Source organism: Ochotona princeps, chromosome 3 (genome assembly GCF_030435755.1).
Source record: "Ochotona princeps isolate mOchPri1 chromosome 3, mOchPri1.hap1, whole genome shotgun sequence".
NCBI lineage: Eukaryota > Metazoa > Chordata > Mammalia > Lagomorpha > Ochotonidae > Ochotona > Ochotona princeps.
Genome location: NC_080834.1, coordinates 28,394,290 through 28,421,090, shown reverse-complemented (window position 1 = coordinate 28,421,090; position 26,801 = coordinate 28,394,290). Strand labels below are relative to the sequence as shown.

General features: G+C 47.3%; 1 protein-coding gene across 1 annotated transcript in view; it reads right to left on the bottom strand.

Annotated features, from left to right (window-relative positions):
* DSCAM (DS cell adhesion molecule) overlaps positions 1–26,801 on the bottom strand; it is a 526,318-nt gene that overhangs the window by 70,357 nt on the left and 429,160 nt on the right. The window contains exons 19-20 of the mRNA XM_058661256.1: positions 23,147–23,302; positions 14,480–14,613 (exon numbers count right to left, since the gene is read on the bottom strand). Of these exons, the coding sequence (XP_058517239.1) occupies positions 14,480–14,613; positions 23,147–23,302 (290 nt within the window). The remainder of the gene's footprint in view (positions 1–14,479; positions 14,614–23,146; positions 23,303–26,801) is intronic.

The following is a 26,801-nucleotide window of genomic DNA, read 5'->3' as shown; positions in this document are numbered from 1 at the left end:
TCCTGTTGAAATGGTGGTTTGTTTCATAGACTGGAAAGGAAACTACGGGTCAAGCCATTTGATAGTTCCTACTGATTATCTGGCTAGTTTCATGTTGTGGCCTCCACCCTCGGACATCAGTGTCTGTTCCTTTGATAACTGCCATCCAGTGACATCAGGCTCGCAGTCTCGAAGGGCAAGAGGAGAGTGACAAACAATCCAGGCGTCCCCTTTCCTGGTAATGCTTGTGACCTGGTGTCAGATGTGGCTTTCTTGTCTTCTTTAAATTTCATCCACTGCCTTCAAGGGCGTAATGCTTCTAAAGATGCCGCTACTGTTTTTCCAAACAGAGATGTGAGGCCACCTGGGCAGGATCTGTTGGTTCTGATATTTTGCCAATCACTCATGCCAGGAGTCCCTAAGATGCTGAGTCAGGAACAGGATTTTTCTTCAGAGTGATATCTGTGTGCATTTTCTTGGGGCCATGAGCTCCAAGGAAGCCATGCACAGAGCTTGTGGTCTTTGGTACGCAGAGCTCTCTAAGAAAGTGCTCCCTGGGCAAGCTAGCTGTGGAGGCAGGGAGAACCTGGGCCGCTGCAGGGGACAAGGTGGGACTGGGACTTGTGTCACTTTCATAGTTGGGAGGAGGGGGTGAGGAAGGGACACTCTCACATGGACCCTGGAGAAGGGAAGGAGCGAATCTCTGGCATCAGATGTGTTCCGGTGAGGGATGCGTTGAAAGTATGTGATCTTTATTCTAAATAGTCTCCCCATGAGAATGGTGCATGATTCCACCAGTATGAGCTATCTTAAAAAGGGGTGACAGATAGAACAGCAACAACAAAAAATGAACTACAAGGGATCAAGCAAATATTTAGAAGTACATTCAGCAGTAGTGGAGCAAACCGATTTGATTAAATCCCTCTCCTTAATCCTCAGCCAAGAACGGTTGGTCTGAGCAGGGGATGGGAATATTGCTTTGTTGCACAAATGTCTCGTTCAGTATCATTCAAATTATAACAACAATGGCTCTATTTACATTTCAATCATTGTGCACCAGATTTTCAAACATAGCAGTCTAATAGATGGTGAGCCGACTCGCCAGTGTTCCACATTACGCATGCAGCTCTTCCAAATGCAGGGAATGTTCAATGAGAGGAACTGGCTCTTATTTCTGCATTGCTCCTGCTTCTTTTAGCTGGGTTGCTACATCAAAGAGTTGGAAGCATTTAACAAGAATGGATAAAGAAACAAAGTGGAGCTTCCCTCTCCAGGGCTGGAGACGAAACATCGGAGCACAAAGCAAGGCTAACTCAGCCTCGCTATTTCTGGGGTGTTAAGGAGCCAGATATGTGAAAAGGGGAAACTTGTGAGGACACCTGAAAGATATTTGAGTGGAGATCTAAATACTTAAGTATCTGAATATTTTGTTTTCATCTAGCAGATTTTCAACTCCTTGGGATTAAAGTAGGTGACGTGTGAATTGATAATGACTGGACAGCTAAAGTTGGACTATTTGAAGGAATAAACAGGACTTGTGAGAATTGGAGCTGCCAAGAATTCTGCACCTGTCATCGATTTCTGTTAGCCACCTGCTCTTTCTCCCTGACTCAAAGACCAGAACAAACCCAACATTTGCTATTAATCAATCACTTTCTCATTGAAGTAGCCCTAGAGGCAGCCATGTTGCTTCTTTTGTGGTACATCAGAGATGAAAGTGGAGTGACAGGACCAAGGGCCTCCCTGGCTCACGGCATGGAACAAGGATCTTCCAGAATGTTCTTGGAGAGAGACTCAGTTGTTGAATATAAAGCTAGTTATGGAAAATACTGTACTGAAAATGGCATACTTATGGATTTTAATGGGGAGGCAGTGAGGGGTATTATGACATCACTGCTGCCTTGGGAGTATGAAGGCCCATGATGGGGAATGGTGGGATACCAGAGTCGGCCATATGCACCTGCTGTATCTCCATGCTCCACTTTGGCCTGTGGTGAGGAAATCTATGCAAAAGCTCTCAGCACTGCACGTAGTAACATGAGAGGCTCATGAATCATTATTCGGTTTGTATTCATTGTCATTTATTCTGCTGAGGTCTGGTGCATAGACTATAACGTAAATTGCTTCCCCCAAGGAATAAGACATAATCACAACCTGACAAACAGCAGATTAACTAAACATGATGTACAATACGTTTCGGACCGGTTCGAGTTCCCTTTGTAAAACTACTCCTGCCATAGTTGAGGACACAGATGACTGTTTAGCAAAGCAAGCAAAAACCTCAAGCATTTGCTTTAAAAATAGACTTGCAGCAATGCTTTGTAAGATTTTTGACACATTTGCTTCCCCCAAGTTATATCCAGAATGGAAACTGCAGTGAGTGCTGTGGATCTGAGGGCATCGGCTGCGGACTGGTCACGTGTCAAGTGCTCTGCCACCTGGAAGGTTTCAGGTTTCCTGGGTAGAGTTGTGGATTTCTAACAGCCCAAACAGTGACCTCACCCAAAGAGCAAGGAATGGCAGAAAGCTCATCCTTTCCTTGTGTAACTCCATGAAAACTCTAGGTTCAGAGACTAGCATTGTGGCACAGTGGATTAAGCTGCCACCTGTGGTGCTGGCATCTCATACTGGCATGCCAGGGCTGCTCAATTTCCAATCCAGCTCACTGCTAATGCATCTTAGAAAGCAGTGGGAAACGGCCCAAGGGTTTGGATCTCTGTTGCTCATGTGACAGACCTGAATGGAGATTCATACTTCTGGCTTCAGCCTGGTACAGTTCTGGCCATCGCAGTCATTTTAGGAGCTAACCAAAGATAGAAAATTTCTCTGTTTCTGTCACTCTGGCTTTCAGATGAATAATAATAAATGTTAAGAAGGAAAAAGTAAAAAGGAAAAAGTTTACGTGTCCTCAGACCTATTTTTTCTGCATGATGACTCCTGCCTTTTGGTATTACAATAATTTTTCTTTCATAGGTAAGGCCTTGGCAAATCAATGTGATGGAATTAGCTACCATGAAGCATTTCAAATACTCTTTGGGAATTTCTAGAACTCTCGATCTTTACTCGGTAACTACCAAATTCAATAGATGAACTTGGAGAGTCTTCATAGCCCCCTCGTGAGGGGCTATGGCTGCCCTGTCTTTCCTGGCTGCTCATCCCACCCTATGTCAGGATCTTGCAGGCATCACTGCCTCTCTCCCCTGGGTCTAGACTCCCACTGGGGCCCTGACATCCCCTTCCTCTGTGAATCTCACAAGGATCCTACGGAGTTCGGAGCATTGCAGGCAGTCAGTGCCCACCACACCAGGAATGGGAATGGACCAGAGATGCTTGCTGGGGCTGGCGTTGTCACACTATGATTGAGGCTCAGGCTTGTGAGGTTGGTATCCCGTACTGTAGTGCTGATTGGAGTCCTGGCCACTTGCTTCTGCTCCAGCTCCCTGAACATGTGCCCAGGAAAGCAACAGAGTGTGGCCCTAGTGTGTGCGTTCCTGCCACCCGTAAGGGATACCCAGCTAGAGCTCCAAGTTCCTGGCTTTGGTCTGGTCTGGGGCTGCTGCAGGCATTTGGAAAAGGAATCACGAAAGAGAACATCTCTCTCCTTCCTTCTCTCTCGTTCTTCATCTTTCTCTCTTTCTTTCCAATAAATAATATTTAAAGAAAACATTAAAAATGCATGTTATATTAAATAAGCTCAATAATGACCTGGAAATGATGTGAACACCATGCAAAATAATGTGTAGAAAATCACTACAAATCCACAGGCTGCTCAGAACAAATTACTCATCCTGATGGCTATAAAAAGAATTTCATTTTTAAAAAATTTCAATTAACATTTTAATTAAAAATGAATTCTATTAAAAAATTATGGTGTTTTTAAAAGCCTAATTTTGAGTGTGCAGTTAAAAAAAACTTGAATGCTCTAATTTTGTAGACAGAATATTCACAATGGTGATTGAAGCAACTCCCTCATAGCAGAATAAACAAGGTGGGCTTCTCTCCTAATTAAACGGAGACACTTGTACAACACATAAGCCGTCCTGTCCAGTGGCAGCAAGTGAATTAAAGTCTACGAAGGATGAAGCAGTTAAGTGGTCCCACTTAAGATTTAAAAAAAATCCCTATGCATAATGCATCTGATCCAATGTCCATTTCATTGCATATTGTTATCTCCAGAAGGTGATCCTGCTAGGACACAGGCTGGGCAGGTGGCGCAGGTGGAAAGGATGGCATGTGGGAGCTAGGTCTCTTATTTCAGTGAGTTTTAGCATTATCCTCTGCATGCTGCTAAGATCACGGTAGCTGCTATAGTGCTGTAGAGGATGAGTAAGCACTTTCTAATAAGCTTCTCATAAAGCACTTTATTTTCTAATATTTTACATTTAACCAGCATAGCTATAGTATTTTGCAAGTGAATTAACGAGATGCCATGAAGGGAAGCTACTGCTTGACCCCTTTGTATGGAAAAGGGACACTGTCCAGCTGGCCAGATGGGCACAAGGGCACGCCTGTTGCCCACCCCTCTCGCCCACCATCCTTCCTGTCACATTAATGACCCAGTTGTCCAAGGTGCATTGTTCATGCCCTTGATTGCTGTCACCTCTTTAAGAAATCCACCACCAAGAGCTAGCTCTGCACTATGGCGCTTCTCACATTAGAACAATTAGAAAGACGAGCCTCAAAATGAGAACAAGTGACCGTATTGGGGAAACAACTATTCCGTGCTGTAGCCCAAACAGCACAAGGACTGGCCAGCATATTTCCTTCAGCAGCACATGTCTGTGCCAGCCCACATCAAAGATGTTTTCAAAGCTAGAATCCTTTAAGTGCTCCCAAACATAATTACCCAAAGGAACTTCAGCCAAACCATGGAGTAGTACAGACATCAGTGGATACCATCAGCTGGAAAGGGAAGGGGGATGGGGAGAAGCAATGAGAAGGATTTCCCACCTTGTGTCGGATGCTGCTCTACCAGTAAATGCAATGGAATTACTCCCAATGTAGGAAGAATGTAAAGGAAGATTTGTTAGGGCAATAAAGCTGCGTCATGTGCCACTGTGACAGCGGTTCCCTGACACGGCACAGTTATCCAAGCCCACAGAACATACAACACCAAAAGCAGGGTAATCCAAACCACAAATTCTGAGTGGCAATGGCCCCACCAAGGTTGGCCCACCAGCTAGTACCAATGCACTCCTCTTACCAGGGGGTTGCCGACAGTGATGGGAGAGTAGAGGCTGGGTGGAACATTCCTGGACCCTCTGGTCAAATTTCTGACAGCCTAAAAAAACCGATATTCTGTATGATTTTGGAAGACAATGCTCATGAAGCTATAGCAATGATGAGGCCTGTTCAGCTGTTTGCTGCAAGGAAGCCACCTCAAAGCAGAGTTCTGGTCAGTTTATCTGACACATGGAGCAAGCACCTTAGAGACCAGGCCTCCCAAGAGTCTCTGTGTCTTCATACAGAAACGGCCCTGCTTCCCTTGCTGTGAACGTTATGAGGCTGGGCTCAGGACTGGAAAGCCCAATGCCACAGGTCACCAGCATTTTCAACCATGACGGCAACTGGAGGGCTTCATGAGTTGCTCGGTGACACTAATGACACCCATGGTATCAGGAAAAGAAAAATCAACATTAAGAGTGACTGAGTGCTCATTGGCTGGGTCAGTGAGCTAAGAGGAATGTTTTAACATTTTAAGCAACAAACTTGGGGTTGGAGCATTAACACAGCACCTGAGATGCTGGCATCCTATATCAGAATGCAAATTTGAGTTCTGGCTGCTCCATTTCCATCCCAGATCCCTGCTAATGCACATGAGAAAGGGTGTGGAGATCGCTCAAGTGCTTGAGTTCCTGTCAGCGATGGGGAGAGATCCAGATGGAGTGTTCTGGGCTCCTAGACTCAGCCTGGCCAGACTCGCTATTGCAGCCATTAGCAAAGTAAAAGACTAAAACAGTGGATGCAAGATCCCTCTCTCTCTTTTTTTTTTAAAGATTTATTTATTTTTATTACAAAGTCAGATATACAGAGAAGAGAGACAGACAGGAAGATCTCCTGTCCAATGGTTCACTCCCCAAGTGATTGCAATGGCTGGTGCTGCGCCAATCCTAAGGTGGGAACTTGGAACCTCTTCTGGGTCTCCCACGCGGGTGCAGGGTCCCAAATCTTTGGGCCGTCCTCAACTGCTTTCCCAGGCCACAAGCAGGGAGATGGATGGGAAGTGGAGCTGCCAGGATTAGAACCGGTGCCCATATGGGATCCCGGGGAGTTCAAGGCAAGGACTTTAGCCACTAGGCCATGCCACTGGGCCCTGTCTCTCTTTTTTTTAAAACAAAATAAATTAGCCTTTTTTTTTTGCTATTTTTATTTATTTATTATTTTTAATTCATTAACTACATTGTATTATGTGACACAGTTTCATAGGTACTTGGATTCTCCCCACCCCTCTCCAAACCCTCCCACCATGGTGGATTCCTCCACCTCGTTGCATAACCACAGTTCAAGTTCAGTTGAGATTCCCCCATTGCAAGCATCTACCAAACATAGAATAAATTAGTCTTCTATAAAAAAAGGTTGCACAATGAAAGATAGCAGACATCTCCTTTCACGAGTAGCAGCAGTCAAGTAGACATGCACTAGAGCAGGAAGACTTTAACCATGCAGGGGTCTATTCCAGTAGAACCAGCCATGAAATGAGGCTGGTTTTTTGCAAAACCAGAGCTGAATTTTCCTGTCTGGGGTGTTACCTTGCTGCTTTGCCTCCAGGAGATCTTAGTTTCATCCAGCTCCAGAATTCTGTGACAGGAGGCCCAGGGCCTGTCCTGTGTGACTGATCACAAGCCAGAGAGCCTTGCGTGTACCTGCCATGTCAAGTAACACAGTGTTCACATGCCTGGATGAACTGCACACGTTCCTAGGTTCCCTGGGAACATCCTCCTCACTTCCAGACTTGCTGCTATAGGAGGCTGATGTCTAGGACTGACATTTGGCCATTGAGGAATGAAAGATTTCTACACAGTGATTCAAAAGCACAGGTCTTTGATCCAAATCTTTCTACGACACAGTTTCCTGTCTAATTAAACATCAACTTCATTGACAGTTGAACCTCTCACAGGGAACTCATAGTCATATCCATAGAGTTTATGCAATGCACACCATGTCAGCATAACACCAGATTAGGGGGAAGAGGGAGTGTGCATCACAGTAACCAACCAAGGTTCCTGCAAAAGTCATGTCAGGGACCGAACTACCCATGATCAAACACAACGCAAGAGAATATCATTTCCTATGTCAGGGACCGAACTACCCATGACCAAACACAACACAAGAGAATACCATTTCCTGTGGCAGGACCAAACTACCCATGACTAAACACAACACAAGAGAATACCATTTCCTGTGGCAGGGACCGAACTACCCATGACCAAACACAACACAAGAGAATATCATTTCCTATGGCAGGACCAAACTACCCATGACTAAACACAACACAAGAGATTATGATTTCCTATGGCAGGGACTAAACTGCCCATGACCAAACACAACACAAGAGAATACGACTTTCTCAGGGGAAGCACAGAGGCAGGCTAGGGCTGGATCCCCAGGAAAGATGAGGAGCTCTCAGGGCCAGGAGCTGAGATCCAGGCTCAGTGGTCAGTTCAGATGTCACCTTCCTCCACAAAGCTGCAGACCCCGCCCACGCCACACAGACTTTAGTTATCTCACAGAGGGAAGATGACAACAATAACCTCTCCCGCATAGACAATCATCAGGAAGAACTGGCACCAAACAACACTTTGTAAAATGTGGGTCAATGAGACCATTTAGTGGACATGGTCCTCACTTGAAAATAAAATAGAACAGGAACACCTCAGTGGGAGAAGACAGCAAAGGTCGACACGCATGACGAGTCTGGTTTGCTTATATATTTTGTTTTATGTATATGGGATTGACTTAATAACATGTTCTAATGTAGATCATGATAAAGTTAAAACACATAAATGCGTTTAGCCTATAGGGACTGGATTTAGCTTGTGATTAAAACGGCAGAATAGGGGCTAGCACCACAACATGGTTAAGTTAAACCTCCACCTGTGGCAGCAGCAACTCATATGGGTACCTGTTCTGGCGGCTCCACTTCTAATCCAGCTCCCTGCTTATGCCCCAAGCAAGCAGTGAAGGATGCCTCAAGTACCCATTGGACACTGGGGGCTCCTGGCTTTGGATTGGCTCAACTCCAGCCACTGAGGGCCTCTTGGGGAGTGAGCCAGCACGTGAAATTGTGCTCTCCCTGTCTCTGCCCTCTGTGACTATGCCTTTCAAATCTTTCAGATAAAAATGAGTTTTTTTTTAAAATGGCATGATAAAGATACAAGGTATTTAAGTTGAGCTTTAAAGAAAACATATTTGTGTGTATTAGGCAGAATGGGAAACACACACATGTGCAACGCAACACACATGCTCACACACATGTGGATTCATCAGCATATGCACCTGCACAGAGGCGGGCATGCAGGAGGACACACATGGGCTACACATGTGCAGGCACACACTTCTGAGACATGGCCAGCATGGCTGAGATACCGGGCAGGAGAGGGCCACTGGAGTGTCACTGGAGCTAGACTGTGGCAATCCAGCTCGGTCCCATCACCCAAGGAACAGACCCAGGGGTGTGATGTGTTCAGACCTGGAAGGAGTAAGCGTGACAGTGATGTGGACAATGGAAACACTTGCTTCATTTTGCTCCCTGGGTGAGGACCAGGGCAAAGACACTGGGTATGGACAGAAGACAAGAGGGTGGGGAGGAGGAGAAGGCACTGGGGACCTCTTAAAGGTTCACTTCCTGTGCTCCAAAGACTGTCCTGCCCCCAGTTCCTAGCCAACCTCGGTGCTTGAGAGATGAGTGTTGCATGTCAACAGGACTTCAACTCTTGACTGGAAGTTGAATTACAGGGTCAGCTTAGGGAGCAGGCATTCACCCTACTGCTTAGGATGCGCTCTTCTATCACAGAGGATCCAGGTTAGATGCCTGGTTCTGACTCCTGACTGTAGCCTCCTGCCAATGCAGACTCACCCTGGGGGGCAGTGGTGGCTGCTTAGATGGCCATCACCCACTTGGGGGACACCCATTGAGGTCCTGGGAGGCAGTGGTGGCTACTCTGATGGTCATCACCCACTTGGGGGACACCCACTGAGGTCCTGGGAGGCAGTGGTGGCTACTCTGATGGTCATCACCCACTTGGGGGACACCCACTGAGGTCCTGGGAGGCAACGGTGGCTGCTCAGATGGTCATCACCCACTTGGGGGACACCCAATGAGGCCCTAGTTCCTGGCTTCCACCTTGGCCCAGCATTAGCTGTTAGGGGCATTTTCTTTTTTTTTCTTTATTTATTTATTTATTATTTTTTATTCATTAATTACATTGTATTATGTGACACAGTTTCATAGGTACTTGGATTCTCCCCACCCCTCCCCAAATCCTCCCACCATGGTGGATTCCTCCACCTTGTTGCATAACCACAGTTCAAGTTGTTAGAGGCATTTTCAATCGATCGGTTTTAATCTGTGTGTCTAAAATACAGAAATTGACTTTTTAAAAAGCAGTGTTCATTTTAGCAAAATTCAAAGATTTTTGAAACCCTTGCATGAGAGATCTTCAAAAAGTTTCTGAAACTCATGTCTTATGAAGAAACTATGCATGATTCAAACATAGCAAATAACTTTTTTTTCAAAATTAATTTTTCATATTGTTTAAAAGACAGAGAGCGGTTTTCCCATCAGCTCATTTACTTGTCAGTTGGCCACAACAGCCAGGACTGGACCAGGCTGAAGCCAGGAAGCAGCAGCAAATCAGGCACCCACCACCCACCGCCTCTCGGGGTGTGCACTGGCAGGAGGCTGGGTTGGAATGGTGGGACTGGATCCCACACACTCCAGCTCAGGACATGGGCTTCTAAAGGCAGCTTCACCATGATGCCAAACACCCACTCTCCAAAATGAAAAAACGATTTCATTTTCCCATGTACTTTTGGAGGCTCCTTTACATTTCTAGAATAAATGGATGCAGATAGGTTTTGGTGAGAGAAAAGATAGTAAGTAGAGAGGAGGAGAGCCAGAGGTGATGCTGAGGGTTTTCAGTAGAACTTAAGGTCCTGTGTTTAGACCCTTGGTCGAGCTAGGGAATGGAAGGATGAGCCCAGGATGGACTGTGTGCTGGGAAGCTCAGAGCCCTAGTGTTTGGGGGGCGGGGAGGGTGTGACGCTGAGAGTGAGGATGCTGTGTTTTCTAAGGTTATCAGGATAGAGGCAAAAATGCAAACGCTGTAACTTCAGACTCTGGTTAAACGGTGACAGCACGAGGACCACTGGTAGGGGCAGAACGAGAGAATGAGGCAGTGGAAGCCCAGCCCCAAAGGGTGTTTCAAAGGCAAGGCTTGAAACAGCTTGGTCTGCCAAGGGGTGGCGGGAGAGAGGGCATGGAGGTCTATAGCCGCAGGAGCCCCTGGTGACTGCTAGTCCGTGTGCCAGATCCCACATGCTTCGGTGTCTGCAAGGCGGGGTCTCCAATGCCTCAGGCTCACCCTCACCCTGTTCTTTTCGGAGCACAGGCTGGGAGGGCTGCCAGTAAGAGCAACCCACTTCCCTGGATGGAAGGTTTTTGTCCCAGGCGCAGGCACATCCCTGGCTTCCTGGACAAGGTTGAGTTCACGCTTGGGGCCACTTCTGGGAAAGCTGAGTGGCTCAAACCCATGTGCTGGCGAGGAGGGTGACTGACTCTGCTCTCCCCGGCTGCTCTCCCGTGCAGGAAGCGCTGGCGCTGTCATCTGACTCGGAGATCGGCCCCCTGGCGGAACTGATTAAGGCGCTCTGATTTTGTTCCTCATTAGTGGAAATCTGTGCGGCTTGTTTCACCTGCTTGCGTGTCGTATTTCTTAGACTGTGAAACATTCAGAAGGAAAAGCCAGCTTGCTTCTCTGGGTTATCTTTTGTGTATTTTATTTTTATTTGAAAAGCAGAATAACACAAAGAGAGAAACAGAAAGATTTTACATCAGCTGGTTTGCTCCCCAAATGGTCACAACAGCCAGAGCTGAGCCGACCAGAGCAGCAGCCTTGCAGGTCTTCCACGCAGGCTCAGGGTCTCCAGGACTGTAGCCGTCCTCGACTGCTTTCCCAGGCTGTAAGCAGGGAGCTGGATGGGAAGTGGAGCAGCTGGGACATGAACTGGTGCCTCAGGCTGAAGCCTGGCCTTACTCCACAGCACCGGTCCCCAGGGTCATCTTTGTTTCAGCCAGGGGTGATCTGATGATCCGATCAGCATATATTGCAATTAAGAGACAGAATCCACAGAAGGCAGCGAGATCAAAAGAGCTTTGAGGTTTTTGCTGCCCGAACCTCCTTGCTGCGCGCATGGGGCCTGAACAAGGATTTAGATAATCTGCCTTCGTGTACATTTACAGTAAATGTGACCTGCTCGACAACAGGAGAAGTTTCACATTCTAATGTCTTATTCAACTGTTGAGAACACCCAGACATACAAGCCAATGATAAGACAATGTGTTTTACCTACAAAGTAAAAAAAAAAAAACTATCTTTGAATCAAGTGCTTTGCAAGGGAGGGAGACATGACCAGTTCTTGGCAAGGAGGTTACTGAAGGACACTCGGAAAGCAGATCAAATTGTAGGGCATTGCGTGTCCTGATTTATCCCCCTCCCCACGCTCCAGATACAGGATGAAATCATTTCAAAGGAAGGAGTCAGACGCCTGAGCCGGGATGATACAGAAAACGTATGCTGCCCCCTGGTGTTCATTTCAACACACAGCCAAAAGACACGGTGCTCAGAAAAGCTACTTAAGAATGAAATGGTCACTGTGGTGGTGGTGGGGGGGGCAATAATGATTTTTTAAAAAAATCTCTCTTTTATTCACAAATACTGACCCCTGCAGAAAGACATGTTATTACCTTCTGACCTTGGCTCCTCACGGCATCATTTTTATGAAAAATACGGGCCTGGAGTTTTAGCTGCTGGCGGTGGAGGAGAACATTGGGGTTCCAGGACCTCCTTGTCAATAGATTAATGGATGCTGCCCCACAACGGGGCTTGGTGTGAGCGTCAGTGCTTGAACCACTGTGATGTCTCTTACGTGGTCGCAGATGTACAGCGGGGCGCTGGGTGGGGCTGAGCCACAGTACGATCAGGAGAAACCCAGCCGTTCTCTCCCACCTTTTTTCTGGCTGGCTTGACCTCGTGGCTATCACTTCTGCCACGCTCATGCATGGTTTGAAGGTGACCACAGTCTGAGCAGGAAGAGGCAGTGTGGAACCCTGGGAAAATCCTGTCCACCCCACCTCTCAGTGTGTTTAACCATGGCTTCGCGATAGGTCATTTCTATTTCTTACTCTAACTCTTGGGCGGTGTGGATGAAACCCATCTGGGCTCACTCGCAGAGACCACGTCCACCATGGACTCACTTCAGCATGTGCCAGGCTGAGGTTCGAGTCTAGCGACCAAGATGAGTGGAAAGCCAGAACAAGCTGCACAACCTTCTGCATTGCTGTTGTTCTGCTGGCTCATGGGGGTCCCGGAAGCACATGTGAGTCCCACAGCCAACGCACACGGGGGTGAATGAGAATAAGATGCCCCGCAGGAGCTTCTGACGGAACATGGGCCCTTCCGAACCTGCGCAGTGATGTCGTTTCTCAGGGGATGCAGGGATGTGAGGCTAATGAAGTCAGAAGTTGCCCTGCGGGAGCAGCAGCTGGCCATGACTCTAGGTTTAGGAGCAGAGAAGTTCGACCGCTCCTCTCGGGCCCTCACTACTGTGCACCCTGGCCTTGGAAGGTAGGACACGGCGGGTGAAATGACCAGCATGCTGGACACTGCATGAGGAACCTCTCCAAATTCCAGAGATCACCACATACACATCTTTGCTCCAAAGGCCTCTGTTGATAAATGTGGTGGAGCAACAACCCCACATCCCCAGCAGACGGCGCTCCTGCTCACCTGTCCATGGTCAATACCTACTATCAGGGTGCCCTGGGCCCCGGGGTTCCCTGTGGACTCTGACATGAGAGAATGGGCCTTTTTAATCCAAGAGCTGATGAATGAATGAATTCAGCAATACTCTACATCTTTAAGGAGGACACACCCTAACACATACTACAAAAATATGACTGACATTGAGGACATTATGCTCAATGCAAGAAGCCAGTCAGGAAAAGGCATGGGATGCCCGGGACAGCCTAGTTCCTGGACAGACTCGTTGCTGAGGCTGGAGAGAGAAGATGCCTATGTTTAGTGGGGACACAGTTTCCATTTCGAGGAGCGGGCGGTGGTGATGGCCACACATGGTTGTGATTGTACCTACACCTCCAAACCATGCCCGTTCCTGGGTATGTATTTATTTTCATCAGAAAGTCATGGGGACAGAGAACAAGACATGGATAGAGAGAGAAGAGAGAGACCTTTGAACTTTTGGTTCACTGTTCAAATGCCAGTAACACGCGTCCGGACTGGGCCAGAGCCAAGAGTCCAGAACTCAGTCAAGAACCCCCTGTGGAAGTATCGGGGCCTAAGTGTTGGAGCCATCACTGGCTGCCTCTCTGGATCAGTGGGAAGCTGAGCAGAGGCACCTGGCACCTCCTGCCCTCACACGGTGCACTTCCAGCTACCATGGTGGCAGTCTTTAAGCTCAGGTGCATTTTACCATTACAGGAGCAAGACAGATCCCTGCATTCACTCCACAAACACTTGCAGAATGAACAAACATCCTGACTCTCTGCCCGGAGCCGGAGGGCACCAGAGAGGCGGCACAGAGCAGCGTCTGCTTCAAATGGGAAGACACCACGAGTGTCGACAGGCTAGCTGGTGTTTTCTCTAGAATTTCCAGTTTCATTTTGTTTTCTATCTGATCTCTGAAAGATTTTTGCTTTATAAATATGATTCAGCAGGAATATGAGTGAACATAAAACACGGCATTTGGAACCAGTGATGCTCTGTTCCTTCACGGGGAACTGGGGCTGACTCTTATTGCCCGCTGCTCTTCCCCATGGTTGGGAGGGCAGGGAAGGCGGATGGCAGTGTGCAGGTGGCAGCAAGCAGAGTGGTGGGTGGGGAGGGAGGGACATGGTGTGTGTCTTGATGGGTCCAACAGTAAAATCAATAGGTGCTGTCCAGCAACCATCAATTAAGGCACCACAAAGGGCTGTGGGTTGGCTTTTGAGAGCAGCCGGCTGGCTGGCAGTGCAGGGGGAAGCCATTACCTAAACAGTCATTCTCTACAATTGTGTCCCTGCTAATGACACAGGGTGGCATTCCCAATGAGACACAGATGAGGGCTTCTGCTTTGTGCAGACAGCTGGGAATGTAGCGGGAAAAAAAAACAGCTTTGAGAAGACGCAAGGAGGAGAACATGGAACAGTATGGTCCCCAGGACCCCGCACCCCTGGCCACCCTCACCCCAGCTAGAGGCCAGAGCGGGTCCTTCTCCAACTTACTGTGGGGTACGGGTGTGAGCAGAACACCGTGTACTTCCGGATGATGCCGTTCAGCTTCAGAGGCGGCAGCCATGACACAAACACCATAGAGGCCGAGGCCGCAGCTGCCTTCACGCCCGCCGGAGGACCTGGAACTGAAGGGCCCAGCAGTCAGTCAGTATACGGAGCCTTCTCCTCTCCCCACCCACTCTGGCCTGCCACCTCCTCAAGAACCAGGCGTCTGGCTCCCATGGTGTCCTCACAGCGTAGCTAAACCTAGTTAATAATACAGCCAAACCTATACCTTGCTGTCCTCAGCCCTGGGACCTCAGGACATGGCCCTCCTTAGAGAGAAGGCCTCTGCAGAAGTGAGTTTGGATGAGGCCATGGGAATGGGTTCTAACCCTATAGTCCTGAGGTTTTTAATCACCCAAAAGGAACTTCAGCAGGCTGAGTTCTGCATAGAGAAGATGAGAGACACAAAGGAATAAAAGATGGAGGATGGGGCAGCACAGATCCTGTCCTCCTATTCTCAGAAGGAGCCCACTCGGTCCATATCTTGACCTTGGACTTTGGGTCTCCATCGCCAAGACGGAATCGGCTTCTGGGGCCATGCTGCCCATCCATTTGCTTGCTACCGTAGTCCCGTGAAGGAATGCTCCTAATTCAGGTCCCCGCATTTCTGCAGGGGCCCTCCCCACCCCCTCATTCCTTCCCATCTCCCTGCGTGGCTGGAGGACAGAGCTTACATTACCCTGGTTTGTGTCCCCAGCTTTTGGGTTTGGACAGCATGGAAAATATTTCCAGTCTTCTGAGCCAGTGAGAAAGGAAAGGGTACTGCCTTGGTCAACACAGACCAGCTTTCTTCTGTCCAACGCACTTCTTTCAGCCCATAAAGTTACAGAAATCATGCTTGTAGGTGGAAATTCTGTGTCAAGGATTTACAAGACAGGGATGTAGCTTGCGCCCCTCTGAATCACATAAAACAGCAGAAAATGGTGCAAAATGTTGGATAAGAGTGAAGGCAGTCCACTCTCCGATCCTTCTGTTTTCCAGGTAGGGGTGGGGTTCAAGAGGAGAGAGGGCAGACAGAAGAGGGAGATGCTTAGTCCTGCTGCTGATGGAAGCCACTGCTCTGTCCATCATGGCCCAAAGGTTCCCACAGTGGACAGTTCCCACATCACTCGTGAGCCCCTGAGAGTACCCCTGAGCTTCTCAATGCCTCCCAAGATGACCACCTCCGTGCTCAGTGCATGCTTGGGGGTTGATGGTTATCTCTGCCAATCCACCACCCCAGCAAGGTGTCTCTTGGGTTGGACACGGGTACCTTTTCTGAATACAAAATCTTGGGATCCATTGTTGATAAGTGCTGACTGGAAAGGGCCAGAAGGGGAAAAACCTGCTGGGCGTGGAGCCTCAAGTGTGGAGTGGCTTGAGCCAAAGCCCCACTGTTTTGAGCTGGTGTGTTCAGGTTTCTTACTTGTAGGGGTGACAGTCAAGACTTCGAGGGCCTCTACTTGACATCAAAGGTACAAGGAGAAGAGCAGCTGTCCTACCAGACATCCTGGATGAGCCAATGATCCCCAACCCCCATGTCAAGCAAAGGATTGGTGTGGACTGGCTGTCAAATCAGAGTTAATTACATTTGCTTATGATCCTGCTGTCAGTTGTGCTAATGCTCTAATGTCATGCGTTCTGTGAACCAATGAAACCTGAGTGTAGAAGAAAGCTCGTTCTATGACAAGGAATGGAGGTCATTGAGGAAGGAAGGAGGAAGGAGAGAGAAAGGGTCAAGGCTGCGAGACCAAGACTACGGGAAAAAAGACAAGACTGTGTTTGCTTCTTATGAGCAAACATTTTATTGCCAAATGGTGCCATGACTCTATTTGAACAAGTGCAAGCTGGAAAATGCCGATGCTATGTGACCAGTATCATCGATGGCACAGCCCACACCTCAAGAAACAATCTGGGACCATCCACTCAGAGAAAGATGAGAGAATACATGTATATTTACTTGTTCTTGGTTATGTCTTAGACACTGAAATTGAACAAAGCTTAGCTTCAGTTGATGGTTTCTGTTAACACAATCCTGTGGAATCAAAGGGTTTTTAAAAATGTAGTTTAGATGGTATCTACACTCTAATCTCTCCCATTCTACGTAGATTTATGCTCTGTCCCATCATGTCTTTCCTTGCACGGGTGTTAGAGTTTTGCAAACATAGTGATAGAAACACCCAGAGGAACAAGACATTCTGGAACGGTTCTCTTTTTACCGAACCAATCCTTTCAGACCTAGAATCTGACATTTCAGTTCTGGCCTTTGTCCAGCTCTATCCCTGACTTCAATGCCCCAGGCAGATTAATTGACTTCTCTAATAGCCTTGTTTTTCTTGCCTATGAAACTGGCATAATAATTATGTCTACTTTTAGCTTTACAAATGGGATCACAGGAGATAACTCACATACATGACGTGTCTGTGGTTCTGCAGGCAGTAAGCACTAAACAAGTGTTGGCTGTCATGTGTAATGGTCATGATCTCTACAGACTGCACAGCCAGGTGGCTGCTTGTGTGAAGTTGGGGGTGCAAGGCTGGGTAGCAGGGATTTACTCTTCACAACAGTAGTGTTAAAAGGTATTAGGGATAAATAGTAAATTAGTGTCTAGAGTGAGACTAGTTAAACATATAATAGTAGTAGAAATATAAGGGTGCTGAGTAGAGGGATATGTCAGCCTCTCAACTGTAAACATAGCTGCTCTATTTGTCTTCTGTAATCATTGCTTGGCTTTACTGCATAAAGAACAGGACCAACACCATGATAGGCCCAAGGTCAGAGAGTAGGTCTAAGTTTCACTTCACTCCAAAGTTTCATTTTCCTCAGAGTGACGGAGTGGGCGGTGAGGAATGACCTTGGAGATGGGCCAATCATTGGCATCTGCACGTCTGTGAGTGCCGAGACTAAGATAAGAACTGCTTCCTGGAACCATGTTGTACGTGACTAGGAGGGGATAAAAACGGTATGCAAGAGACAAGCGGGCTCCTTGTCAAGACTCCACTGCGTTGGATGAGACATGGACCCCAGCTCGAGCTACTAACAAAGTTTCTTTGCTTTTGCATTGTTGCGTGTGGAACTTGTCTGTCCGTGGTTCAGGGACCTTTTGAACCTAACACTAGCCTTTCCCTCTGGAATTGGAGCCAGATTATAGACACCAGGCACTGACAACTGTGGAAGAGAAACAGATGGGGTAGATAGGTCTAACCCGGACATATTCTCTTGCAACCTTCCTGGCCACTACATCACACTTTGGTAACCTGCTCTTTTATAGGAAAGTCTAGAAAGCCCTGGGCACCTTTCATGAACTCCTGAGCATTGCAGAGTGCGTTTCTTACTCCAAGTCTAATGGGCTGAAATAAGGAACACAGCCTCCTGAGAGTTTTCCCTTCTGCAGCATCCTGATGGTCTAGCCCTCTTCTCAGCTGAAATACTCTTCTACCTCCCTCACACAGCCTGTTGCTATTGAGATCCCTTGTGGCATGTCACAGGCACCTAAGACTGGCCAAGCCTACAATAAGGCCTCCATCTTCTTCCATGAACCTGCCCTCCTCTTGGCCCCATTTGAGGAAATGTCCCAGGCATATCTCTTGTTTTAAGAATCAGAACCTCACATTGCCTTGCCACCATCCAGTGCTCCTCAGTGGAGCACTGAATGCTACCAGAGTAACTTGTCAGGTTCATGGCCTATGGTGTCCCAAGCATTGGGCTCTACCTTAGGACCCTGAAAATGGCATGCCCCTCCAACCCTGGACTCTGAACTTGGTGAGACAGGACCTTGGAATCCCTCTATGTGGAATATTCTCCCACCTGCTGCCTTTTCCCCTGGAAATGTATTTGTCTCTAGGGTTCTATAGAAGTATTTTTTGGGACTGTAAGATAAATGTGTGAGAAAAGTGAGCAAGTTTTGCAGATACAATTAAGGTCTTTCCGATTTCTCTCACTTTTCCTGGGTGGAGTTGGCCTTATCAACTGGATCTTGTAAAGGAGGAACCAAGATCAGAGACAGAGGTTATGGGGTGTGAGACCAAAGAAACACTCTCCGGTTGACTGTGGAAGCCAGAACTGCTACACCCACACCCACACCCACACCCACGCCCACACACACATGACAGGAATATACATGGCTTCTGTGAGCTGATGGCTTCAGCTCTACCACCCTAACAAATAATCCTGCCAACAACCAATGGACTTGGGCACAGACGCTGATCTCAGTTGAGATCACAACCCCAGCCAATCCGTCAACACCAACCAGGAAGTGCTAGGTAAAGCACCCAGCTATTCCACATCTGACCTCCTGCCCTCAGGCCGTGGTGAGAAGACATGGGTATATGGTGTGAAGCTGCTATATGGCACAAAAAATGAATACACACTAAGCCCCTTATTAAATTGGCCTATTGTAAAACATCAAAGTTGGTATAATGAAAAAATATCACCTTGACTTGACAATCACAAAACCTACTAGACATTCAACAGAGAAGCTACAGTAAGCTCCACTTTTTCATCATTACTTTTCTTGTCTTGGTGATCACCCATAAGCGGTACATACTTCCATGTGTGTGTGGCCTACCATGGTAGCCAAATCCATCCAAGGCCCAAATTCCAAAGTGGCCTCTCATGAGCTGTGTACCGCCAAGCTCAGTATTGGGGTAGATACACCCGCATTTGCCGTTACTGTCATGTTGAACAATGCTATCCATCCCTCTCTTCTTTAATACTCCTGCCTGTGTTCTCACTAAAACAATGGTTTTCAAACATTCTCTATGAATAGAGAGCTTCCTTAGCCAAAACATCAGGTACAAAACCAACATACAACTTGAGGGAAGTGATGGCTCTAAGTGAAGCCCAGGTGGATGTGGGCATGGAGTCCCTGCTGGACTTCTCTGAGCCCACTAAGGAACTCTGGGGATTCATGGGAACCTTATTTGAGAACCAAAATGCTTATTGTTTATTCAAAGCCACAGGGTGGTATCTCTCATAGGTTATCCTCTCTACCTGTAACATTGTGGGTCTGCCTACTACTCCACTTAAAGTACCCCCTTATGCTTCGTGACCCACAAAGAAAGGTGATTGAAGGAAGAAGCCTTCAGTGTCTAGCAAAGGCAGCCCTCCAGGTGGTTACACAACACAGATGGATATAACCCATTCCCTGTAAGATCTGCAGAGACGGACTTGCCTTCAAGGGCATGTGTAAGCTTAAGGTATGGGTACTCAGAGTGCTCACAGCCAGCCGGATGTCTGGCAGCTTTTCACTGCCTCTTAGCTCCAATTTCAGATGTCCTACTAAAGAACTCACAAACTGATGGTGGGGCTGGGGGTGCAGCAGAGATCACAGATGAGGGCTGTGACTGTCTCCTTCTTATACGATGCCTTGTGGGACTGTGTGTACACAGAGGAACTCAACAAATGTTGTCCTGTTTCTGTCTATACACATTCCACAATTCAACATTTACTTTTGCATAAAGAAATGAAGGGTGAAATTGTCTTGTACCTACAGAATGAAAAAGCGACTGGAACATTAATAGATTATACTCAGTTTCTCTCTCGCTATTCTCTCACTTTCTCTCCCCCTCTCTCTCTTTTTCTCTCTCTCCCTCTTTCTCTGTCTCTCTCTTTCTCTCTCATCTCTCTCTCTCTCTCTTTCTTTCTCTCATGGGTTTGCTCAGACTAGGACCTCAGCAAATACAATGACATCAGGATGTCACAAGTTCTTAGAAGTGAGGATTGGCTGTCTTGTGCAAAAGTGAAGTCCAGCAAGATAAACCAACAAGCAATCTTTTGTGGTTGTGAAAGTTCTAGTTGGAGAAATCCTGGGAAACCCAAAAATCTTCACAGATCCCAAGATCATCTCCAAAGACCCAAGACCGTATTTATGTATCTGATATGTGTCCATGGACTGAAAATACGCCCAGCAATCTAAGACCCCCAGAAATCCTTAAAGACTGAAGAATTCTTAAAGGCCTAAAAGACACACTCTCTGTCAGTATCTGAGTTGTAAATTATTCCTGCAGAAGTCAACTCTGCTCTTCGCCAGTGATTCCGTTTCCCTCTTGGGATGGTCAGGGACTCAGCAACAGAAGGAAGAACCCTTGGCCCTCAAGGCAGAGGGCTCAGGAAGAGCTCCGGGAGAACAGATTCAGGCTCTTATCAACCTAATGCACTGGCCGTTCTTCACTTGCTCCTAAGCCAATACACACCAACACTTCAAGCAGCACCTGCCTAAATGAGAGAACCATCATCACTGCTGACGATCGTTATTTTATTAGGATTTGCCCTATAATTTCATAGAAGAGACAACACAATGCAATGTTCAAAATGCTGAGATTTATAGAAGTCTACACAGGACTGGTCATGGCTTACTGGTGAAGCATTCTTCTGTGATGATGCTCCTTTGTTTCTTCATTCAAACTGACATAAAATTGCATTCCTTTAAATAAATCCACTAAAAATATTCATTCATAGTAGATATTGAGTCCACAAAAGTGGCTGTCATCCTTTCTCACTGACTTTCTCTAACAGTACATTTTCACATACATTTAGAGATAGGCTCATTATTAGACTACTTTTTCTTCCCTCCCATCCAATCTTTGTTCCATTTCCATCAGAAAATGCTGATTTATTCCAAATAAATATTGGCGGTCAGTTCTGCACAAGTGGACTTCCTCAGCCCTTCCCTGGGGCAGCTGGTGCGTACAGCACACACTCCTAGAATCCACCTGTGTCCATGCAGGTCTGACGCTCGACCCAGAGGCATTGGATAACGCATCAATGCATTAGACTTTGTGCTTTGGGGTCAAGTCTGTAGATAGAACTCTGCGATTTCTAAGATTGAAGAAGTAATTAAAAATTGATCCAAAACTGCTAGTCGATAAGAGCTCTTGAAAAGTCTTCTCTGGTGAGTTTTTGAGCATTCTTCTGAAAGATGTGGATGTCAAAATGCATGTTGCTGATCAATTGGCTCTCTAAATGGTAATTGCACTGACATTTGCCTTCCTGCTTGGCAATGCAAATGAACAGCCTGCCCTCGCTCTGAAGGACACTCAATACTGAGTGTCAGGAGGTTGCCAGCTGTGTGTGAAGCCAGGCATCTTGATGCCCTTCAGTCATCAATACGTTGGTTTGGTGAGGTCTGTTTACAGCAACTTTCCATGTAAGGAGGACCCGTTCTCCAAAGAATGGTGAAGATACACACAGTGACAGAGGCAGCAGAAGACAGCCTGTCTTCATGCAGTTCCTTATCTATGGGCACTGTGACCAGCTTCATCCAGACCTTAGCTTTACAGACACATCTGTCAAGATGTGACTTCTGAAAGATGCTGCATTGTGATCTCACGTTGCCCTAAAGAATCTATCTTTTTTTTCCATAGCAGAAATGGCTGATTGATACATATCCCCAGAAAAACTAAGGCTAGTAAGAACAGTTTGTGTATGGACATGATAGTGCAAGAAGGGCTGTGGCCATTGCAGCTGTGTGAGAGTTGACACACGGCTGTGCTCAGGGGAGCAGGTTGGCCTGGCAGGGGACAGCAGAGGGTGAGGGGTGGGAGGGTCCACTCTGGATCATGGTTTGAGAATGGCAGAGATGATCCCATATTGGTCTTCATGCATATGTGGCTCCCTAGCCTTGCTTCTCACAGAACAGGTAAGGAGGAAAAAACAGCACATTTGATATTCTACGTGGTGGGAAAGTGGCATAGTCACAGAGATGGGAGGTGACCAGCAGTTGGTAAGCATTACCCTGCAGTCCTCACCCAGTTCCCCAGAACCAGGACATGACAGAGCCAGACTGGCATGACTGTGAGTCCTCTGATACCTCTGGTAGAGCTCTACCCTCCAGTAGGAACGTCACATCTATGTGTCTATTTGCCGTCAGGTGCTCCTGCCTATACCAGGGTGGAGGCTGCTTAGCACACCGCTGCTGTACTATTTGTCAGACAGTAGCTTCCTCCTTAGGCAGGCTCAGAGAAGCCCCTACAACTTCTGAAATTCATGCAAAAACTAATTACTTTAGGCTTATATATGTATATGTGGATATATATATATATGTATATATACATACATAATCCAAATCCAAGTTGTGAGGAACAGTGAAAGTTAAGGGTAGAACACACAACAAACCATAACAGAAATATTACTAAGACATACATTTATGGGAGATTTAGAAAAAGATAATGCAGAATTCTCAAATCAAGGTCTTATTCTCAAGGGATTCAGTAACTACAGCATCATATGGCTTAGACTCGTATATGCTTTTCAAGTGCCGCGGTAGATTTAATGAGAGCTTTTATCAGTAGCTGAAGTGACACTGACATTATTCTAACAGAATGCAAAAGAAACAATGGGATAAAAGGACAGTTGGCCAAAAAGGAAGAAAAATTACAAGGAGCTAGAGAGACCCTGGCTAAGCCGGAAAAGGCAGCATGGAAGTGCATGGTCAGACAGTGCTGGCATGTTCTGGAAAGGTAGCAGACATGGGCACAGGAGCAGAGCCACCAACACCCTGGCTGGGAGCTAAGGCTAAGGCTTCAGTGTTTCTGATGCTGCCTTCTGAGGGTGGTTCTTGCAGGGGTCCCTCTGTGCCTCTTGGGATCGGGATTGGGGCTGAGCCTTGCCCCCAGGGCCTGCCCCATTGCTCACCATCCTCCTTGGTCCGGGTGAAGATCTGCTCGCTCCTGACCCCGTCCCCAGCGCGAGTAAAAGCCAACACCTGGATGCTGTAGTTGGTATACTTCTCCAGCCCGTCCAGCTCCAGGGAAGGCTGCACAGTGGTGACATTCTTAATCTCACCCAGCTCTGGAGGATAAAACGAGAAAACACAATCCCATTAGCAAGTCAGCCAGGACCCATGTGTCCACATTGCCTCTGCCGTCCACCCATCCATCCTGCCCTGAAGTCACTTGGAGTGGTGGTGCACAGCCTTTATGGGAAACAGAGCAATGCACTCCCCATTCAGAGTCACAGCACGGCTTCTGATCATGGCAGCCCCGTCAGCTGCCCAGCAGGCATGGCCCAGCCACCCCCACACGGCTAGCCTTGGACCCACACTGTTCTCTCTGTGGATTCACTCTGTTGGAACTCTGCAAGCCAGGCTGCTTGTGTTCCTTAAAAAAGTGTGTTTAGCATATCTGCATTTTTAAGTAACCAGCTTCATCTCAAAGACCAGAGCGAAGATCTACTTTCTTGGAAAACTTCAGATATTACACTGTTAGTTGCAGACACCACTTGGTTCAGCAGGTCTCCACAACTTACTCTTGCATAACTGAAACTTCATATCCTCAGTAGGCGGAAAGGGAAGGGAAGAAAATGGGAACTTTGAGAGAGAAGTGATGTATGAATTAATTAGCCTTGTGGTGTTGGTCATTTCTCAATGGGTATCCATATTGAAACATCAAGTGTGCATGTTAAATACATGCCATATATATATATATATATATATATATATATATATATATATATATTATGATATCTTCATAAAAGTTGAAAATTAAAGCCAAATGTTTAAATAAGGAAAGAATGCAGGTGAGCTGAGCTGGGTGGTGCAGCAAATGTCATTGGTTACCTGGAGTGAACTTCCCCAGCAGTACAGCTGAAGTGACTCTGGCATGTCAGAAATTTGGAGTTAGCTAAAAATGCTCCTCTAATATTATTCACAGGTGGAACATGACACTGTCTTATGGTTGGAGGAATATGCAAGGTGACCTGAGAAAACTGACACATGATGTGGTAGGTGCATGGGCATGTCACCCCTGTGAATCACCTGCATGGCCGGAGTTGGAGCAAGTTGAGGGGTTGGGAGGAAGGTTAAACGGCGATTTATCTATCATGCCTGTGTCACAGGGGTTGCCATGATGCCAGACAGAGGTGCAAGGGGCATTGTTTGGGGGGTCGTTGAAAACAAAGTCACATTTGGATTTGTCCACGTTGGGAACACTGAAAACCATGTACTGGTCTCTCTGGCTCTCCTGGGCCTCAGCAGAAACAGCTGCCAAGCCCATCATGCCTACTCAGAGGCCAGCAGCACCGTCCGATGTAATGATATTAACTCCCATGACCAGCACCACAAACCTACAGCTTCTACAATGCATTCGTTGTACAAAGGAGAAAGCTGAGGGAGAGAGGACTAACACCTTGTCCAGTTCCGAGTAGCCCAGCACAGATACCCAGTGCATAGGGCACTAACTGAGACATAAAAAGTGGACAGAGGCAGGAGAAGTGGGAGCTGCCAGTCTGGGCAGATTGAGTGGCACCTTTGTTTGACTTGGCCTCTGCTTCCTGATGCTGAGCTTTGCTTTATTGCAAAGCAGTTCAGAGATTGTTGTGCATATGATGACGGCAGGATTATTTTTTTATCTTTATTTTGGCCAAACTGGACAGAACATCAAGGAGGAAACTGGGCCGACAGGTGGGTGGCCAAGGTTTTTCACCCCTGTGCTAGGAGATCCCGGGTACAGCAACAGCTATGAGCAGACAGGAGGATGAGGCTGCATGTGGCTCACAGAAGCAGCCTGGACCCATCACCTGCCTCTGAGATGGGCACCTGGGGAGCTGGTGATGGGAGAATGTTTCTCTCGGTGGGAAGCTTAGCTGCGGGGGATTCCAGGGCCAGGAGGGCGGCATGAAGAGTGATCTGGGCTGGGTGGCTTCTGCAGAGTCCAATAGGGTGCCAGTGTTTAGAAAAGGACTATGATACTGTAATTATATAGGGGGAAACAATGAAGAGGAGCAGAATTGGGGAGGGAGGAGTGAAAATATGAGCCTATGGAAACGTATCATGAAAAATAAAAAGGAAGGAAGGAGGGAGGGGTTTCCAAGGAACCACGTCCCCTTGACCTAATTATGTGATTTGAGCATGTCTTTAAAAGCCATGTGGATAGCCAAGCATTCTGTAAATCATTGTTTGCTTAGCATATTCACATGTGAGAGGCATCTTTGGGAAATTGAGGGAGTGTGAAAACATGGAAGAACAGGAAGCATGGGATTTTTGGAACACTTTCCAAGGAGAGCTGGGACAGGACCGTGGAGCAAGTGTGTTGGAGCCTGTGGCTCTGTGAATTCAAGATGAGAAGTAACTCCAGGGTGAACCCACGCAGTGCTGGCTGAGCGTACTCTGTGGAGACAACAGGGGACCTGTGCAAATGTTCATTGCTCCTCCCACTAAAGTGTGTGTAAAGCTTTTCCCTGGCAGGAAACATCGCCGCGACATCATCCGCTTCAGCGTGAGCGTCCACTGGACTGCACTTCTCCAGTACTGATCCGCTTCCCTGGCCCCTGGCCTGACCCACAGGGCACGTCTCATTCTTCCTCTCTCCCTGGAGCTCAGCACAGAGTCAATTTCAAAGTGTCTGTCAAGAAGCCAAGGGCGTGGATTTTTCTAGAAATCCTCCCAGTGAGGTGCTATGGGCTGGCCATGAGTCTTGAGAAACAAGGCTAGTTCAAGGCACACACAGCTAAGGTCCAAACACCAGAACTCACCCAATAAATGACCTTACTTTGCAAGCATGTTTTTTATTTTAATGTAGGACCAATGGTGAAAGTGTTCTGTTAACCTAGGTGGGGGCAGGGACATGCTTGCCAGAATAGGTGGGGTGGTTCTGAGAAGGCCCAGGGAGTCTTGGACCCTCAGCTGCACTTCAGAAAGTTCAGGAAATGGGCTTGAGCGGTGGCACCACACACGGGGTTGCTCCTTGTGATATCACATTCCGTACGGGTGCCAGTTTGTATCCCAGCTGCTCTACTTCCAGTCCAGCTCCCTGTTAAAGGCATGGAAGCAGCAGCAGATGGCTTAGGTGTTGGAAGGAGATACACATGAAGACCCTGGCTCCTGACTTTGGCCTGGCCCAGCCGTGGCCATTGCAACCAACTGGGGAATGAAACAGAAGATGGAAGATCTCTCTCTCTCTCTCATCTGTATGATAAATAAGTCTTTTAAATGACTGTTATTAAAACCCTACATATGTGTTTTAAATGCATGTTTTGACAAAATCAATTTTCCTTCTAAATTAATTTTCCATGAATTTTGTGAAGTACCTTTCTATTGACCCAAACTCCCAGGGTGCTGGTCATGGAACCAGCCCTTGGTCAGAGAGTCTGACCAGCAAGGCATGCTCAGCTGAGACAGATGATGAGGAGGGGATGGGATACAAGGTCTGGAGAAGATGCCTGTGGCAGTGAGCAGATGCAGGGAGGCCTTTCCTGTCACAGGCTGCAAATCACTGTCGGGCTTAAGCCCTCAACCTGCACCCCCTCCCCCACCATACACACACAGAGTCTAGCAACAAAGCCAATGAGGCAT